This window comes from Ranitomeya imitator, chromosome 8, assembly GCF_032444005.1.
Source record: "Ranitomeya imitator isolate aRanImi1 chromosome 8, aRanImi1.pri, whole genome shotgun sequence".
NCBI classification, from domain to species: Eukaryota; Metazoa; Chordata; class Amphibia; order Anura; family Dendrobatidae; genus Ranitomeya; species Ranitomeya imitator.
Genome location: NC_091289.1, coordinates 121,533,571 through 121,553,419, shown reverse-complemented (window position 1 = coordinate 121,553,419; position 19,849 = coordinate 121,533,571). Strand labels below are relative to the sequence as shown.

Below are 19,849 nucleotides of genomic sequence, written 5' to 3'. Positions count from 1 at the left end.
ATCGCAAAAAAGTTCGCTTTTCCATTAATTTCTCTCTCCTTTGATATGATCTAGCATACCAGAGGAGAGCGAAATGGGGTCCCGCGAGCCCCACCGGTACCTCTGGCTCTGTCCCCCTGCGCCTCATTCTCCTGGGAGAAATTAGCGTGTGCACGCGCAGTGCGCCCACCGAGATCTGCCAGCCAGTACCTAGCAACAATAGGAGATTTTTCCTATTGGTTCATTTTGATCACTGTGATCAAATTAAAAAAAATAGTAAATTAAACCCCCCTTTGACACCCCCTTAGTTAGGTAAAAATGATAAAATAAAAAAAAATGTATTTTTTTCCATTCTTTGCAGTTAGGGTTGCGGCTGGGGATAGAGTTGTGTTGGGGTTAAGGTTGGGGCTGGGGATAGGGTTGTGTTGGGGTTATGGTTGTGGTTAGGGTAGGAATTAGGGTTCAAGGTGGAGTTAGAATTGGGGGGTTTCCACTGTTTAGGTATATTAGCAATTCTCCAAAAGCAAAATGGCACCCACCTTTGAATCCAGCCAAGTTTGCGTTCAAAAAGTCAAACTGTGCTCCCTCCTTTCTGAGCCCTGCCATGCGCCCAAACAGCGGCTTTCCCCCACATACGGGTTATTGGTGTACTCAGGAGAAATTGCACAAAAAATTTAATGGTCCATTTTGTCCTGATACCCTTGTGAAAATAAAAAAGTTTGGGTCTAAAGTACGGTAATTTTTTTGTGGAAAAAGTAAGCTGTTAATTTTTTCCTTCCACATTGCTTTAGTACTCGTGAAGCACCCGAAGGGTTAACCCCTTTACCCCCAAGGGTGGTTTGCACGTTAATGACCAGGCCAATTTTTACAATTCTGACCACTGTCCCTTTATGAGGTTATATCTCCGAAACGCTTCAACGGATCCTGGTGATTCTGACATTGTTTTCTCGTGACATATTGTACTTCATGATAGTGGTAAAATTTCTTTGATAGTACCTGCGTTTATTTGTGAAAAAAACGGAAATTTGGCGAAAATTTTGAAAATTTCGCAATTTTCAAACTTTGAATTTTTATGCAATTAAATCACAGAGATATGTCACACAAAATACTTAATAAGTAACATTTCCCACATGTCTCCTTTACATCAGCATAATTTTGGAACCAATTTTTTTTTTTGTTAGGGAGTTATAAGGGTTAAAAGTTGACCAGCAATTTCTCATTTTTACAACACCATTTTTTTTTAGGGACCACGTCTCATTTGAAGTCATTTTGAGGGGTCTATATGATAGAAAATGCCCAAGTGTGACACCATTCTAAAAACTGCACCCCTCAAGGTGCTCAAAACCACATTCAAGAAGTTTATTAACCCTTCAGGTGTTTAATAGGAATTTTTGGAATGTTTAAATAAAAATGAACATTTAACTTTTTTACACAAAAAATTTACTTCAGCTCCAATTTGTTTTATTTTACCAAGGGTAACAGGAGAAATTGGACCCAAAAAGTTGTTGTCCAATTTGTCCTGAGTACGCTGATACCCCATATGTGGCAGTAAACCACTGTTTGGGCGCATGGGAGAGCTCGGAAGGGAAGGAGCGCTATTTGACTTTTCAATGCAAAATTGACAGGAATTGAGATGGGACGCCATGTTGCGTTTGGAGAGCCACTGATGTGCCTAAACATTGAAACCCCCCACAAGTGACACCATTTTGGAAAGTAGACCCCCTAAGGAACTTATCTGGATGTGTGGTGAGCACTTTGACCCACCAAGTGCTTCACAGAAGTTTATAATGCAGAACCGTAAAAATAAAAAATCATATTTTTTCACAAAAATTATATTTTTGCCCCCAATTTTTTATTTTTCCAAGGGTAAGAGAAGAAATTGGACCTCAAAAGTTGTTGTCCAATTTGTCCTGAGTACGCTGATACCCCATATGTGGCAGTAAACCACTGTTTGGGCGCATGGGAGAGCTCGGAAGGGAAGGAGCGCAGTTTGACTTTTCAATGCAAAATTGACAGAAATTGAGATGGGACGCCATGTTGCGTTTGGAGAGCCACTGATGTGCCTAAACATTGAAACCCCCCACAAGTGACACCATTTTGGAAAGTAGACCCCCTAAGGAACTTATCTAGAGGTGTGGTGAGCACTTTGACCCACCAAGTGCTTCACAGAAGTTTATAATGCAGAACCGTAAAAATAAAAAATCATATTTTTTCACAAAAATTATATTTTTGCCCCCAATTTTTTATTTTTCCAAGGGTAAGAGAAGAAATTGGACCTCAAAAGTTGTTGTCCAATTTGTCCCGAGTACGCTGATACCCCATATGTGGCAGTAAACCACTGTTTGGGCGCATGGGAGAGCTCGGAAGGGAAGGAGCGCCGTTTGACTTTTCAATGCAAAATTGACAGGAATTGAGATGGGACGCCATGTTGCGTTTGGAGAGCCACTGATGTGCCTAAACATTGAAACCCCCCACAAGTGACACCATTTTGGAAAGTAGACTCCCTAAGGAACTTATCTAGAGGTGTGGTGAGCACTTTGACCCACCAAGGGCTTCACAGAAGTTTATAATGCAGAGCCATAAAAATAAAACAAAATTTTTTTCCCACAAAAATTATTTTTTAGCCCCCAGTTTTGTATTTTCCCTAGGGTAACAGGAGAAATTGGACCCCAAAAGTTGTTGTCCAATTTGTCCTGAGTACGCTGATACCCCATATGTGGGGGGGGGAACCACCGTTTGGGCGCATGGGAGGGTTCGGAAGGGAAGGAGCGCCATTTGGAATGCAGACTTAGATGGAATGGTTTGCAGGCGTCACATTGCGTTTGCAGAGCCCCTAATGTACCTAAACAGTAGAAACCCCCCACAAGTGACACCATTTTGGAAAGTAGACCCCCTAAGGAACTCATCTTGATGTGTTGTGAGAGCTTTGAACCCCCAAGTATTTCACTACAGTTTATAACGCAGAGCCGTGCAAATAAAAAATATTTTTTTTTCCACAAAAATTATATTTTAGCCCCCAGTTTTGTATTTTTCCAAGGTTAGCAGGAGAAATTGGACCCTAAATGTTGTTGTCCAATTTGTCCTGAGTACGCTGATACCCGATATGTGGGGGGAACCACCGTTTGGGCGCATGGGAGGGCTCGGAAGGGAAGGAGCATCATTTGGAATGCAGACTTAGATGGATTGGTCTGCAGGCGTCACATTGCGTTTGCAGAGCCCCTAATGTACCTAAACAGTAGAAACCCCCCACAAGTGACCCCATATTGGAAACTAGACCCCTCAATGAACTTATCTAGATGTGTTGTGAGAACTTTGAACCCCCAAGTGTTTCACTACAGTTTATAACGCAGAGCCGTGAAAATAAAAAATCTTTTTGTTTTCCCACAAAAATTATTTTTTAGCCCCCAGTTTTGTATTTTCCCAAGGGTAACAGGAGAAATTGGTCCACAAAAGTTGTTGTCCAATTTGTCCTGAGTACGCTGATACCCCATATGTTGGGGTAAACCCCTGTTTGGGCACACAGGAGAGCTCGGAAGGGAAGGAGCACTGTTTTACTTTTTCAACGCAGAATTGGCTGGAATTGAGATCGGACGCCATGTCGTGTTTGGAGAGCCCCTGATGTGCCGAAACAGTGGAAACCCCCCAATTATAACTGAAACCCTAATCTAAACACACCCCTAACCCTAATTCCAACGGTAACCCTAACCACACCTCTAACCCTGACACACCCCTAACCCTAATCCCAACCCTATTCCCAACTGTAAATGTAATCTAAACCCTAACCCTAACTTTAGCCCCAACCCTAACTGTAGCCCCAACCCTAACCCTAACCCTAGCCCTAACCCTAGCCCTAACCCTAGCCCTAGCCCTAGCCCTAACCCTAGCCCTAACCCTAGCCCTAACCCTAACCCTAGCCCTAACCCTAGCCCTAACCCTAGCCCTAACCCTAGCCCTAACCCTAGCCCTAACCCTAGCCCTAACCCTAACCCTAGCCCTAACCCTAGCCCTAACCCTAGCCCTAACCCTAACCCTAGCCCTAACCCTAGCCCTAGCCCTAACCCTAGCCCTAACCCTAGCCCTAACCCTAATCCTAGCCCTAACCCTAGCCCTAATGGGAAAATGGAAATAAATACATTTTTTTTTATTTTTCCCTAACTAAGGGGGTGATGAAGGGGGTTTGATTTACTTTTATAGCGGGTTTTTTAGCGGATTTTTATGATTGGCAGCCGTCACACACTGAAAGACCCTTTTTATTGCAAAAAATATTTTTTGCAATACCACATTTTGAGAGCTATAATTTTTCCATATTTTGGTCCACAGAGTCATGTGAGGTCTTGTTTTTTGCGGGACGAGTTGACGTTTTTATTGAAAACATTTTTGGGCACGTGACATTTTTTTATCGCTTTTTATTCCGATTTTTGTGAGGAAGAATGACCAAAAGCCAGCTATTCATGAATTTCTATTGGGGGAGGCGTTTATACCGTTCTGCGTTTGGTAAAATTGATAAATCAGTTTTATTCTTCGGGTCAGTACGATTACAGCGATACCTCATTTATATCATTTTTTTATGGTTTGGTGCTTTTATACGATAAAAACTATTTTACAGAAAAAATAATTATTTTTGCATCGCTTTATTCTCAGGACTATAACTTTTTTATTTTTTTGCTGATGATGCTGTATGGCGGCTCTTTTTTTGCGGGACAATATGACGCTTTCAGCGGTACCATGGTTATTTATATCTGTCCTTTTGATCGCGTGTTATTCCACTTTTTGTTCGGCGGTATGATAATAAAGCGTTGTTTTTTGCCTCGTTTTTTTTTTTTTTTTTCTTACGGTGTTTACTGAAGGGGTTAACTAGTGGGACAGTTTTATAGGTCGGGTCGTTACGGACGCGGCGATACTAAATATGTGTACTTTTATTGTTTTTTTTTTTTTTTATTTAGATGAAGAAATGTATTTATGGGAATAATATTTTTTTTTTTTTTTCATTATTTTGGAATATTTTTTTTTATTTTATTTACACATTTGGAAAATTTTTTTTTTACTTTTTTACTTTGTCCCAGGGGGGGACATCACAGATCAGTGATCTGACAGTTTGCACAGCACTCTGTCAGATCACTGATCTGACATGCAGCGCTGCAGCCTTCACAGTGCCTGCTCTAAGCAGGCTCTGTGAAGCCACCTCCCTCCCTGCAGGACCCGGATCCGCGGCCATCTTGGATCCGGGGCTCGAGCAGGGAGGGAGGTGAGGAGACCCTCGCAGCAACGCGATCACATCGCGTTGCTGCGGGGGGCTCAGGGAAGCCCGCAGGGAGCCCCCTCCCTGCGCGGTGCTTCCCTGCACCGCCGGCACATCGCGATCATCTTTGATCGCGGTGTGCCAGGGGTTAATGTGCCGGGGGCGGTCCGTGACCGCTCCTGGCACATAGTGCCGGATGTCAGCTGCGATAAGCAGCTGACACCCGGCCGCGATCGGCCGCGCTCCCCCCGTGAGCGCGGCCGATCGGCTATGACGTACTATCCCGTCCAGGGTCAGATAAGCCCAGGGCACCTTGACGGGATAGTACGTCTAAGGTCACAGAGGGGTTAATAAACTTCTTGAATGTGGTTTTGAGCACCTTGAGGGGTGCAGTTTTTAGAATGGAGTCACTTTTTAGGGTATTTTCTGTCATATTGACCCCCCAAACTCACTTCAAATGCGAGGTTGTCCCTTAAAAAAATGGTTTTGTAAATTTTGTTGGAAAAATGAGAAATCGTTGGTCAACTTTTAACCCTTATAACTTCCTAACAAAAAACATGTTCTAAATTTTTGCCAAATTTCCATTTTTTCATAAATAAACACCAGTCATATCAAATAAATTTGACTACTAACATAAAGTACAATATGTCACAAAAAAAACACTCCGAAACGGTGGGATACGTTGAAGCGTTCCAGAGCTATAACCTCATAAAGTGACAGTGGTCAGAATTGCAAAAATTGGCCCAGTCATTAAGATCAAAATTCGCTCTGCCACTAAGGGGTAAAACAAAACCAAACCAAAAAACTTGAGAAATTGCAAAGGTGGTTAAATGGAGCAATAAGTTTGAATTGTGCCACTATTTTTCACACTGCATGTTTGACATGTTTCCCGCTTTATCCTCCCTACGCAGGCGTTGGCTCTTACTGTTACAGACTTCATCACGGAACCCTTAAAACATATTGGGAAAGCGTTTGGAGAGTTTTTAAATGGATTGCTGGCAGAGATCCCTGTATTCTATCAGTTGTTTGTACTTATTATTATAGCAGCTATTTGTTTGGTGAGTGTTTAATTTTTTTTTTATCTTTTTTTATCTTTGATTTTGAAAAGGAAATCACTACTTACCATAATATCCTTGAAACTAAATTATGATGGCATTAAGTAGGTTAAAAAAAATCAGTCCTTCATGGTGAATTTATACTGTATTTACCATATTTGGTGCAGAACTTTATATAACTGAAAATTTGGGCCATTGTCTGCAGAGTTTGTTTCTGAAGATTGTGAAGTGGCTCTGACACATGGAGAATTCTTTTTACTCTCTTTATTCAAAATACACACCATTAAAACATGGAGCCGGAGGAAGCAGGATTCCTGCAGGTTGGGCATCTTAGTGACGCTTCAACGGGTCCAAGTGCAGAAATCCGTGGGAGGGGAGCCTCGTATGCAGGTGACACACATGTTATGCCACGTCATAATTAACACCATCAAAGACATAAAATGCTTTAATGATAAAATTGATATGGCAGTGTTTCTATGAAGGACGTTGTTACTTTGTATTTCTGCTGTTTATGTATTTGATTGTTTTAATTATGACTTGGAATAACAGGTGTGTCATCTGCATAAGAGGCTCCCCTCCCACGGATCTCCGTACTCAGACCCGTTGAAGCGTCACTAAGACTCAAAACCGCCGTTGTTCTGCAGGAATCCCACTTCCACGGCTCCAGGGCAGGACTGGCCATCTGGCAATTCTGGCAAATGCCAGAAGGTTCGGTGCGGTCGTGGGCCACCTTGTCTGCTATGTTGTTAGCAAAATCGGTATTCTCAAGACACCAATACTGTTAAGAGTTGTGACACAAAGTCGCTGACTCCGTCACTTAGCCCAGCAGGCCACGGGTATCATTAGAAGTATTGGTCTTCCATCTAGGGTAATATTAGTAGTCAACATAGCCATGTGAGGGCGGGCGAGTCATAAGTTTAATTGACACTGTTTATTTTACCATATAGTGATATGGTAAAAAATGAATGCTATCAATCAAAACTATAACTTGTCTTGGGCAGCACGGTGGCGCAGTGGTTAGCACTGCAGCCTTGCAGCGCTGGGGTCCTGGGTTCTAATCCCACCCAAGACAACATCTGCAAAGAGTTTGTATGTTCTCTCCGTGTTTGCGTGGGTTTCCTCCGGGTATCCGGTTTCCTCCCACATTCCAAAGACAATACTGTTAGGGATTATAGATTGTGAGCCCCATTGGGGACAGTGATGATAATGTGTGCAAAACTGTAAAGCGCTGCGGAATATGTTAGCGCTATATAAAAATAAAGATTATTATTATTGTCCCACATAAAACAATCCCTCATATGGTTTTGTCAATGAAAAAATAAAAAGACCACTTTTGAACAAGGAAAAAAAAAACAAAAGCACAAAAAATTGAATTGACCTTGTTCTTAAGGGGTTAATATGTAGCCATAAGTGGAATGTGAATATTTTCGAATTTAGCCACAAGTAATATTGTCATCCCTATAAATTGGTGCATGGAGACCGTGCCGCCAAACCCCGCTTGTTCAGCGTGGGTAGGTTTTACACACTTCTCTACTGTTTAGGTCTAATTATGAAAACAGATTAAAGCAACACTCATTTTTCCTGACATTTGTCTTTTTGCAGGCTGCATGTTATGGATTCAGTACAACAATTGGTCCGGTCCTTATGCTCAGGAACAATCGAGAAGCACAGCAGGAGAGACTGCCTCCTGCCGAACCACGGAGACCTCTTCATGGAAATAATATTGAATTTCAGCATCAGCCGCCCCCCTATATAGGACCACAATATCCACCAGTTTATCTACAAAACGTAGCTTATTCCCGAAATCAGAGGCCAGAGAACCTGCAAGCATTGGATCTTTCACATGGCAGACAGAATGTACGTTTTACAGTTATTATTGGCACTGTGCTATTTAGGGTAGTAACCTCGACTCTCCTACATTGTGTGAGATAGTGTTTTATTATATACAAAGAGAGTGTGCACGTTATTACAGTATTCTATGACAGTCAAGGAGGAGAGAAGGATCCAGTCCGATTTTTGACTGCTGATGGCTTTGTTCTTCTGGAGATAAGCCGCCTCCAGAGGTATCAGTCAATAGCATTATTTTATTTTTTAAATCTTTTTATTAAACATTTTTCATATATTTACTGTCAAGAGCATTATTATAGAGAACACAGGAGCGCTCCGCCCCTAACAGCCACGGGTGGAATCGCAATCCACACACGGCTGTTAACATGTTAAATGCCGCTGTCAGATATTTAACTCGCGCAAACCAGCTGCACGTCACAGACCCCGCCCATCGGCATCCATCACATGATCGTGGCGTGCTCATGGGTTGGCATGACAACATGTCATTGCAGATCTCCTGTGAACACCGGCCCGTGTTGATGATCGCATCTTCAAGTCTCCTAAGGGGACTACTGAAGCAAGTAAAAAGTAGACAAAATGTTTTAAAAAATATAAAAGCTCAACAAATCACCCCCCTTTTTGCCCCATTCAAATAAAACAATAAAAAAAAAACATATTGGGTATTGCTGCATTCAGACACACCAATCTATCAAAATATAAACAAAATTAATCCAATCGGTAAACGGCGTAATGAGGAAAAAAATAAACTCCCTTTTTTGGCTGCCGCAGCATTGCAATAAACTGCAACAGGCCATCAGAACATTGTATCTACCCCAAAATGTAATCAATCAAAACATCAACCAGCCAAGATGCTGAGAAATGGAGACGCTACAGGTCTCGGAAAATGGCTCCATTTTTATTTATTTTTTTTATTTTTTATTTTTTTTTTACAAACTTTAGATTTTTTCCCCCCACTTAAATTAAAAAGAATCTAGGCATGTTTGGTATCCGCAAACTCGTAATGACCTGGAGAATCATAATGGCAGGTCAGGTTTAGTATTTAGTGAACATGGGAAAAAAATACTTAACGTAACAATTTTAAATTTAGAATCATTTATAAAAAGTGCTCCTGAGTCAGTACATTGCTGCTTTATCCTTTTATGAGACAACAGGAGAGCAAATGAGTCAAACAAACATGCCACTTATTAAACAAACGTGAAAAATCTTTATTAAATATAAAGTTAAAAACATACACAGAGCTACCATAAAGTGTATGTACAGGACAACGGAGCAATCAATATATCCAGTGACGGCATAGCAGAAATGGGTGTATGGACAGATACCAAATAATAAGGAGCGGTAGGACTATACCTCCATGATGGGCACACACGGTGTGATACAATATATCTTATTGTATTGTATTAATAGCTTACCTATTGGCCTCCGCTTCCTGATGATACTCTTCTGCCCGCTCAGTGGTAGAGCGGATGTTTTTTGCTGACGGCCCCACGTGTATTTGTGTCGTCTAGGTTACCGCTGGAGACGCGTCATGATAGTGCTGACGGCGCGTGCGCAGTATATGTGCTTACTCATTGGCCGCCGCCTCCTGATGATATCCCTCTGCCCGCTCTGTGGTAGAGCGGATGTGTCTGTTGGCGGTCCCACGTGACTTCACAGCGCTGCTCTGGTTGCGTGCCGATTGGCCTGTCAGCGTTGTACCTATTGTTAGTACTTTGCCCCTATTGGTATTAATGTACCTTGTGACTTCTAGTGCCGGATATATAGGGAGGTTGCATCCTCCATCAAAACCACGCCCCCTGAAGAAGGTGATCTCGCACCGAAACGTGCGTTGGGGACTTAGGACTGGACAGACTATCCCTTCATGATATGGGTAAATACCGTTGTTTCATTTGTCTGCGGCTGTGGCCCCTTTGTTGGGTTTAACTCATTGTATAGGTAACTTCTATCTGGCGGGTTATATGGTAATGGTAAGGGTATGCCTTTGAGCAGTGGAGGCCACATGATATGCTATGCTTGATATATAGGCTCCCCTCCCCCCGTCTTTTTGCCAACTTACACAATGTATAAATAGTTGAACTTTCCATGCGATTTGCATTTAACCCCTGCCCAGTTTACCGCAGCTATTTGATATATTGTATCACACCGTGTGTGCCCATCATGGAGGTATAGTCCTACCGCTCCTTATTATTTGGTATCTGTCCATACACCCATTTCTGCTATGCCGTCACTGGATATATTGATTGCTCCGTTGTCCTGTACATACACTTTATGGTAGCTCTGTGTATGTTTTTAACTTTATATTTAATAAAGATTTTTCACGTTTGTTTAATAAGTGGCATGTTTGTTTGACTCATTTGCTCTCCTGTTGTCTTATATATGTTCTGAGTCGGTTTTTTTTTGCCCCTAATAGATATGCTACTTAGCATTTAAACGCCAGTCGACGTATGGTATTTCTGGTAGATGAATATGTATTTGGGACCATTTGTATCATATATCCTTTTATGGTATTCTTAGCAGTCTTGTGCCTTATGATTGCCCCACAGAGAACTCTCCGCATGTTGCTTTGTGTATAAATGCATATGTCTGACGTATAGGAGAAATGTCGTGGGAACGGAGCCTGACAGGGTATTGATGATAAAGCCAGGTTCACGCCATATTTTTCATTCTGTTGTTACCTCCCTTTTTATATCTTTTGAAAAAAAACAATGCCGGCCTTACTTTCTACAAGAAACATAGTCAGCTCCCAGTTGTTCGCCTGCACAGAAAACTGCTCGTCTTCATTTGTTCAGTGGAAAAACTGGATCCTGATGGAAACATGTCAGCCTGACACAATGGTTATCTTTTACTATGAAACTGCATAGGGCCGCCTGTTCAACTGTTCCCATAGGCCCAGCAATCTGCTGGAAAAGCTGAAAAATGTCAGTAACCTGTATCTATGGTGGCGTTGTCCCCTAGAAACTGTCCGCAATAAGGGCGCCATAAAGGCCCTGTGCCAGTGTATAAGATCAGACGAGGTCGTATACTTTATACTTTTTATAGGCGTCTTTAGCTTTTTAAACAAAATTCTGTTTTTTAGTTTACAGATGTGGACTTTTCATTAAGAGATCAGTACGGTGGACAAGAACGGAGAAGGGGAGAGGTCACAGAGCTGACCAGGGAAGAAACTGCAGGAGAAGAACAGAGCTCTCCAGGAGAACGTCAACGACAAGAAGAGAAGCCAAAGGAGAGATCTTCTAGTCCACAGTTAAGGGAGAAGAAGCCAGTACAGGAAAGTTTCACTGGTCAGCTACAAGAGAAAGAAGAACTGACGGAGCAGAAATCTGTCACTGATCAAAAGAAACCTGAATCTACACTGAAAAAAATTACAACGCACAGTAAAACTGAGGCTCCACATGAGAGATCTGATGTTCAAGAACACACAGAAGTGGAGACTGTAAAGCATAATTCTTATGGTGATCATGAAAGGAGAGAAGACACCGAGCCTGATCCATCTTCTGGTCAACCACAAAGGAGGGAGAACTCTCATAGAGAAGTGTCATGGCAAGAAGAACCTCCACATGACAAATCTTTGGAGCTGAAAGGTAAAAAAAAGACAAATTGATACATTCCAGTAATGAAAGCCTAATTGTTATCTTAGTAATTGTTGACATACTGTTAGAATATACCATCACTTAAAGGGAACCTGTCAGCAGGTTTTTAGGCCTAAACTAAAGTGAAAAGTAGTTGGTTTATGGTGAAGTAATGTTCTTACCATATTATGGCCTCAACATTGCGCATTGACACTTTCCGTAGTTTAGATATTCTTCTGTTACCAATGCCATCAGTATGTTTTGCAACAATAAGGTTGTGAAGATCTTTAGACAGCTCACTGGTTTTACCCATCATGAAATGCTTCTTGTGTGGCCCCTTGGTAATGAGACACCTTTTCTTTCTGCATGTGTTTGTTACTTTTCACCTGTGTCATTTCTCATTATTACACATAACTTATTTTATTAACTTCTACGATTTGATTTACTTGAAAGTATGTAGATTGGATGGATTGTTAACGACATCTGGTGAGAATTTCATGTCAATATCACCTTTAGAATAAGATTTACTTAGAATATTAGTGACGTGTTCAATGCTTATGTCGCCTGCTGTATTTAAGGTATGCACACCCATCTTCCATAAGTCCAGTTTTCCATTTTCTAGAAATCGGTTGGCAAATGTTTATGTAAATGAGCTCGCAAGTGCAGATTTGCTGGCACTGCTATACCAAGCTCTGTCCTTTCTCCCTCTTTGTCCTCCTTCTACCAGCCTCCTGTCAGTGACTGACCATTCACTCTTTTATGTGACCCGCTTCCTTGCGGAAATCTTGTGCAGGTTCCGTCATTTCCGTCCTGTCATTTGTAACACTTTTATCTGTGTTGAGCTCCTGTCAGCTGATTTCTGACCACATTAAATTTAACTTTCAAGTGGTCTATGTCTGAGGTGTTCAGAAAAGGATTGATAAGAGTTACAACCTACCAACCAGATGGAACTCATTAATGGATTATCAGTTAACTCATTTTGCAGGGAAACAAAGAGCCTTTACAGACATATATGACCTATTAATATGGGCATACAGGTAATAGAAATGTTACACTAGTCCTACCTGGCTGCCTTATATTAATGGTCTTGTTGTGGAGAAAAGTTATATTCTGCTTTTATGTTAATGATTTCTTCCAGGCTCCGGGACGTGCGATGCTGTAAGAAACCCCTGCCTCCTGTTCTCATTACAATACCACTCCCCTCCCATGCGCGTTAGTTATGGCCACGGGATCCCGCTCCTGCACTCCCTCAGAAATCCCAACCTCATCCTCCCTTCTATGGGCACTGTATTCAGGGATCTTATGCGCAGGCGCTGTGACCTCCGGTGTGCGCAGATACGGTGCTCTCCCCACTTCCTCCCTGCATTGTCATTGTTCGGAACCATGTGTACATGGCGATGACTATGCAGGGGGGAAGTGGGGAGGGCACCTTATCGGTGCGCACACTGGAGCAGAAATCTCTGGCGCCTGTGCAGAAGATCCCTGAATGCAGTGCCCACAGAAGGGAGGATGAGAGATGGATTTCTGAGAGAATGCAGGGGGCAGGATTCCAGAGCTGTAACTGGCATGCATGGCGAGGGGTAGTATTGTAATGAGAACTGGGGGCAGAGATTTCTTCTAGGCACAGCACGCCCCAGAGCCTGGAAGGAATGATTAGCATAAGGAAAGAATATAACATTTCTTCACAACAAGAGCGCTAATTTGAGGCAGACAGGTAGGACTAGTGTAAGATTTCTATTACCTGTATGCCCATATTAATAGGTCATATACATCTCAGAGGTGACAGATTTTCTTTAAGCTTACACATGTAAATTTAGCTTTATCCTTGTACAATCCGGTGTCAGAACTGTGCTCAGGTACAGCAGTCCCAGAACAACGTCACATATTAAAACCTGCAGGCAGATTTCTGTTTAAATTTACATTAACACAACAAAGATTGACCCCCACAGAGCACTTTCCATGTCGTAGAATTATGAATTGACAGTCGATATCAAACAAGTGAGATTCGGACCCCTTACCTAAGATCTCCTTTCTCCTTCACCTGTGTTCCAGATTTCAGTTTTCAGCAGAATCATCCAGCTCTCTTTGTGGGAGAATTGAAGGGATTGTCCACTACTTCACAACTCCTTAAATGATATAACTCCTCAAGTAAAATAAAAATAACTTTATACTCATCTTCCGCACTGGCGCCGTTTCAGCAATGTCCACACCAAGTCACCTGGCGTTCATGTGACATTGTTATGCCACATGAGCTCTGCAGCCAGTCCGTGGCTGCTGATGGACTGCTTCGTTCACAATTCCTGTAGATGAAACTGGCTGCTGTCACATACCAGGAGACCTGGCGCTGACATTGCTGGAACAGCGCTAGTGTGGGAGGCGCTGACATTGCTGGAACAGCGCTAGTGTGGGAGGCGCTGACATTGCTGGAACAGCGCTAGTTTGGGAGGCGCTGACATTGCTGGAACAGGGCCAGGGTGGGAGGCGCTGACATTGCTGGACCAGCGTCGGTGTAAGAGGCGCTGACATTGCTGGAACAGGGCCAGGGTGGGAGGCGCTGACATTGCTGGAACAGCGCCGGTGTAAGAGGCGCTGACATTGCTGGAACAGGGCCATTTGGGAGGCGCTGATATTGCTGGAACAGGGCCCGGGTGGTAGGCATTGGCATTGCTGTGCTGGAACAGCGACGGTGTGAGAGGCGCTGATATTGCTGGAACAGGGCCCGGGTGGTAGGCATTGGCATTGCTGTGCTGGAACAGCGCCGGTGTGGGAGGCACCTACATTGCTGGAACAGGGCCAGGGTGGTAGGCATTGGCTTTGCTGTGCTGGAACAGTGACGGTGTGAGAGGCGCTGGCATTGTTGGAACAGCGCCGGTGTGGGAAGCGCTGACATTGCTGGAATAGGGCTGGGGTGGTAGGCATTGGCTTTGCTGTGCTGGAACAGTGACGGTGTGCGAGGCGCTGACATTGCTGGAACAGAGCCGGGGTGGTAGGCATTGACATTGCTGTGCTGGAACAGCGACGATGTGAGAGATGCTGACATTACTGGAACAGGGCCCAGATGGTAGACATTGGCATTACTGTGCTGGAACAGCAATGGTTTGAGAGGCGCTGACATTGCTGGAACAGTGCAGGTGTGAGAGGCGCTGACATTGCTGGAACAGGGCCAAGGTGGTAGGCAATAGCATTCTGGGGTGGAACAGCGACGGTGTGGGATGCGCTGACCTTGCTGGACAGCGCTGGTGTGGGAGCGGCTGACATTGCTGGAACAGCGACGTGTGGGAGCGGCTGACATTGCTGGAACAGCGACGGTGTGGTAGGCATTGACATTGCTGGAAGAGCAACGGCGTGGGAGGTGAACATAATGTTTCATTTATTTTACTCAGGAGAATACAGTATTTAGAAGGGGTTGTCTGAGTAGTGGACAATCCCTTTTAACCAGTAGCTTAGCTACCGGGGGGCAGAAGGTGTGGGTGCCCTGGGCCCGGTGCTTTGAGGGGGCCCACCCGGAGCTAAGCTACACTGTAACTGGATCGGCGCGCGCAGAGCGCTGATATAGTTACTTTCTGCACAGAGCAGGGAGAATCGATCTCCCTGCTCTGCTGCCCGGCCGCTATGGGGCCCCTGAGCAGGCGGGGGGCCCGGTGCCAGCAGTGGGCCCCCCCCCCCCCACGCCATCATCGGAAGATCAGCTGTACCGGCATTTAGCCGATACAGCTGATCGCATTGATGGGAGAAGGAGCGCTGCCGACACTGACAGCGGGCGCGATGACGTCACTGCCCAGCGCCCGCTGTCAGGAGATCAGCGCGAGCAGCGCAGGAACTAGGAAGAAGAGAGGTGAGTATTTTTTATGGGGGCTGCTGCCTTATTACAGGGTCTGCCTATGGGGGGGCTGCCTTATTACAGGGTCTGCCTATGGGGGGGCTGCCTTATTACAGGGTCTGCCTATGGGGGGGCTTCCTTATTACAGGGTCTGACTATGGGGGTGCGGCCTTATTACAGGATCTGCCTATATGGGGGGTGCTGCCTTATTACAGTGTCTGCCTATGGGGGCTGCCGTATGCTAGAGTCTGCCTATGGGGAGTGCATTATACTATATTGTGGACTAATTGGTGCATTATGCTACTGTATATGGATGCTATCTAGGGGGCAATCATACAGTATGGAGATTACAGTGTGGGGTTCATTATACATTGTTGGAGCCATCAAACAGTATGGGGGCTACTAAGGGGTCAGTATACTGTGTATAAGAGAGCATCATGCTGTGTATAGGGGAGCTGTACAGGGGGAGACTCGGGACTTTACTAAATGTAAATTGGGCACTTATTGTTATAGGGGAACTCAGGTTACTGTGGCTATCAAAGGGGCACACAGGGCAATATTACTTTCTAGGGGCAAAATATGGGCACTGTTTTCTAGGGCACTTGCACCCGGCATTACTATATTATAGAGGGGTGTTTTAGAATTTAGAGGGCACAGAGAACCACACAGCAGGTGCAGTAATAGGGACACATACGGCAGCAGTGGCTCAGCATTGGTGTATCAGGTGCAGTTATAGGGACACATTCGGCAGCAGCGGCTCAGTATTGGGGTATCAGGTACAGTAATCGGGACACATACGGCAGCAGCGGCTCAGTATTGGGGTATCAGGTGCAGTAATAGGGACACATATAGCAGCGGCGGCTCAGTATTTGGGTATCAGGGGCAGTAATAGGGACACATACGGCAGCAGCGGCTCAATATTGGGGTATCGGGCAGTAATAGGGACACATACGGCAGCAGCGGCTCAGTTTTGGGGGTATCAGGTGCAGTAACAGGGACACATACGGCAGCAGCGGTTCAGTATTGGGGTATCAGGTGCAGTAATAGGGTCACATAAGGCAGCAGCGGCTCAGTATTAGGGGTATCCGGTACAGTAATAGGGACACATCCGGCAGCAGAGGCTCAGTATTGGGCTATCAGGGGCAGTAGTAGGGACACATACGGCAGCAGCGGCGGCTCAGTATTGGGGTATCAGGGGCAATAATAAGGACACATACGGCACCAGCTACTCAGTATTGGGGTATCAGGTGCAGTAATAGGGACACATACGGCAGCAGCGGCTCAGTATTGGGGTATCAGGTGCAGTAATAGGGACACATACGGTAGCAGCAGAGGATCAGTATTGGGGTATCCGGGGCAGTAATAGGGACACATACGGCAGCAGCGGCTCAGTATTGGGGTATCGGGCAGTAATAGGGACACATACGGCAGCAGCGGCTCATTATTGGGGTATCAGGGGCAGTAATAGGGACACATACGGTAGCAGCGGCTCAGTATCGGGGTATCAGGGGCAGTAATAGGTACACATACGGCAGCAGCGGCTCAGTATCAGGATATCAGGGGCACTAATAGGGACACATACGGCAGCAGGGGCTCAGTATTGGGGAATCAGGTGCAGTAATAGGGACACATACGGCAGCAGCGGCTCAGTATTAGGGTATCAGGGGCAGTAATAGGGACACATACGGCAGCAGAGGCTCAGTATTGGGGTATCGGGCAGTAATAGGGACACATACGGCAGTAGAAGCTCAGTATTGGGGTATCAGGGGCAGTAATAGGGACACATACGGCAGCAGTGGCTCAGTATTGGGGTATCAGGGGCAGTAATAGGGACACATACGGCAGCAGCGGCTCAGTATTGGGGTATCAGGGGCAGTAATAGGGACACATACGGCAGCAGCGGCTCAGTAATGGGGTATCAGGGGCAGTAATAGGGACACATACGGCAGCAGCGGCTCAGTATTGGGGTATCAGGAGCAGTAATAGGGACACATACGGCAGCAGCGGCTCAGTATTGGGGTATCAGCAGGATGAGGAGTTTGTGCAGGTTGGGAATAGATGGTGATGGCTGGAATATGAGAAGTGAAATTTGTCTTTGTTGCATTCTCTGCAGATGAGTTGTAGCTGGAAGAAGGTGTCATGTTGGTTGGGCCAGATGGAAAAGACGGGAAAAATGAACGATTCCATCAGAAAGAAAGTCAGCGGTAAGTCACCATCTGTAACTGTGCTGTGATCTCTTATATGCTCTGTAGGGCTGGTATCTACCACTGACCATATGGCGGTAATATCCATGTTGGTCTTTATATAGAGATTATCTTCAGTAACAGTGCTGTTATCTGCTGAGGTTCTCCTCCAGTATTAGGGCGCGTCATGGAGTTGTAATCAAGGTTTCCTGGTTAGGGGCTCACTCAGAAGCTTCGCCCCCCCCCTTCCCCGGACCAAAACCCTAGCTACGCCTCTGCTTTTAACTGTTTTACTTGAGACATTCTGGGATCATTATCTTACTTCATCACCATCAAGGAGGTTTAGAGGAGAAATCAGAAGCACAAAACAAATAGATCACACGGTACAGTCTAGACAACATTTCACATTAGCAAACTTCATCAGTTCACACAGCGGTGGCTGCTGTCCCTCCACCACAAGTGCCGGTGGCTGCTGTCCCTCCACCACAAGTGCCGGTGGCTGCTGTCCCTCCACCACAAGTGCCGGTGGCTGCTGTCCCTCCACCACAAGTGCCGGTGGCTGCTGTCCCTCCACCACAAGTGCCGGTGGCTGCTGTCCCTCCACCACAAGTGCCGGTGGCTGCTGTCCCTCCACCATAAGTGCCGGTGGCTGCTGTCCCTCCACCACAAGTGCCGGTGGCTGCTGTCCCTCCACCACAAGTGCCGGTGGCTGCTGTCCCTCCACCACAAGTGCCGGTGGCTGCTGTCCCTCCACCATAAGTGCCGGTGGCTGCTGTCCCTCCACCACAAGTGCCGGTGGCTGCTGTCCCTCCACCACAAGTGCCGGTGGCTGCTGTCCCTCCACCACAAGTGCCGCTGTCACGCTACCAGCTTGATGTGAAGATTGTTCATAAGGGGAGACACAGCTAAGCTTGAGGAGAGGTAGCTAAGCTGGTGCAGATGAAAGGTGGAATCACATCATTGCTTTGGAAAATAAGGGCTAAAATGGAATTGGTTGTCATTAACAATTCCACGTTTCCTCTCCCCAGTGTTGCTTGTGGCCCATCCTCTTCTAGTAGCAGTACAACTGTCAATGCAGCATGACAAAATGTAAAAGTATTATTTTTTTTCTAAAAACATTTTTTTAATGGTCTTAAATATGAAAAATAAGGTAAAAAGGTTTGATGTTTTCTACTTTTAAACACTAAGGTGGAGCGGATGTTGAAATTTGAAATGAAAACCTAGTGTGCTGCACGCTCACATTACGACTGCTGTAAAAGTGGGCGGGATCCTAAATACATTGCGTCCTTCATTACCAGCTATTGTTGGGCTGGAGGCTGTCATGTATTGGTTACTGGAACCCCAAATTTACATTATAAGAAAATATGAACACCAAGGAATATTATAGTCATGTAAAGGAAATAGTGAGGCTAAAGTTGTTAAACATGTATGATGTCAACCAAATTAATTAATATATTAATTATTCTAAAAACAATCCTATAAATCGAATGCTACCACATATTTACCCCAAAATGAAGCCTAAAATACAGAAAGTGATGCCACAATGAAGCCTAAAATATTTACATAACCTTAAATTGACACACCGGTCATGACTGACAACACTTTCTTACACACACATTGTTCGGGTTTTGTGGCCCTTTTTATTCCTGTTACTACATGTCTTCCACCCTGAAGCATGAAGTGGCTGCCATCTCCGTAACTCAGCTCTCTCTATGTAGATGTCAGTGGCGGGTGGACACTGCAGACCCCACCCCACAGTGGCGGAAACGTAATACTGGCCGTTAGTAACGCTACGTCATGGAACCTGACCTAGGACTGAGGTAATTCCACATCTCGCATTATCCAAGCCTCATCATCGCTGCGGGGGACGGCCATTATTGTAAGCATTTGTGATCTAATGACGGCTCTGCCCTGTTATCACAGGCTTCAGCTGCGGCCTGGTGAGGGACAGCTGGGGGTCTCTGTAATGGCAATATTGAAGTGAATAAAACCTTGGGAGCATGTATAACTCCATGATTGTGACCAAAGGCCACATTTTTTAGTTTTTTCCTGGATTGACGCTTTAAAAATAAAAATTATCTTTGATGAAATGTGAGGAGGCTAAAATAAAAAAATAATGCTCTTCGTACTTAAAGGGCTTGTCCATCCAGTAAATA

At 44.8% G+C, this 19,849-nt stretch overlaps 1 protein-coding gene across 6 annotated transcripts in view; it reads left to right on the top strand.

Moving 5' to 3' along the window:
• The window catches only part of CLCC1 (chloride channel CLIC like 1), a 95,280-nt gene that overhangs the window by 62,844 nt on the left and 12,587 nt on the right, over positions 1-19,849 (top strand). For 3 of the 6 annotated variants that reach the window (XR_011315067.1, XR_011315069.1, XR_011315068.1), the window contains 4 exons: positions 6,130-6,276; positions 7,876-8,130; positions 11,198-11,702; positions 19,412-19,513. Coding sequence is in view for 3 of the 6 variants with exons in the window: in XM_069737324.1 (XP_069593425.1) it covers positions 6,130-6,276; positions 7,876-8,130; positions 11,198-11,702 (907 nt within the window). In the remaining 3 variants the exon portion in view is untranslated. The remainder of the gene's footprint in view (positions 1-6,129; positions 6,277-7,875; positions 8,131-11,197; positions 11,703-19,411; positions 19,514-19,849) is intronic. The other 3 variants (XM_069737324.1, XM_069737322.1, XM_069737323.1) reach the window with 1 other exon arrangement.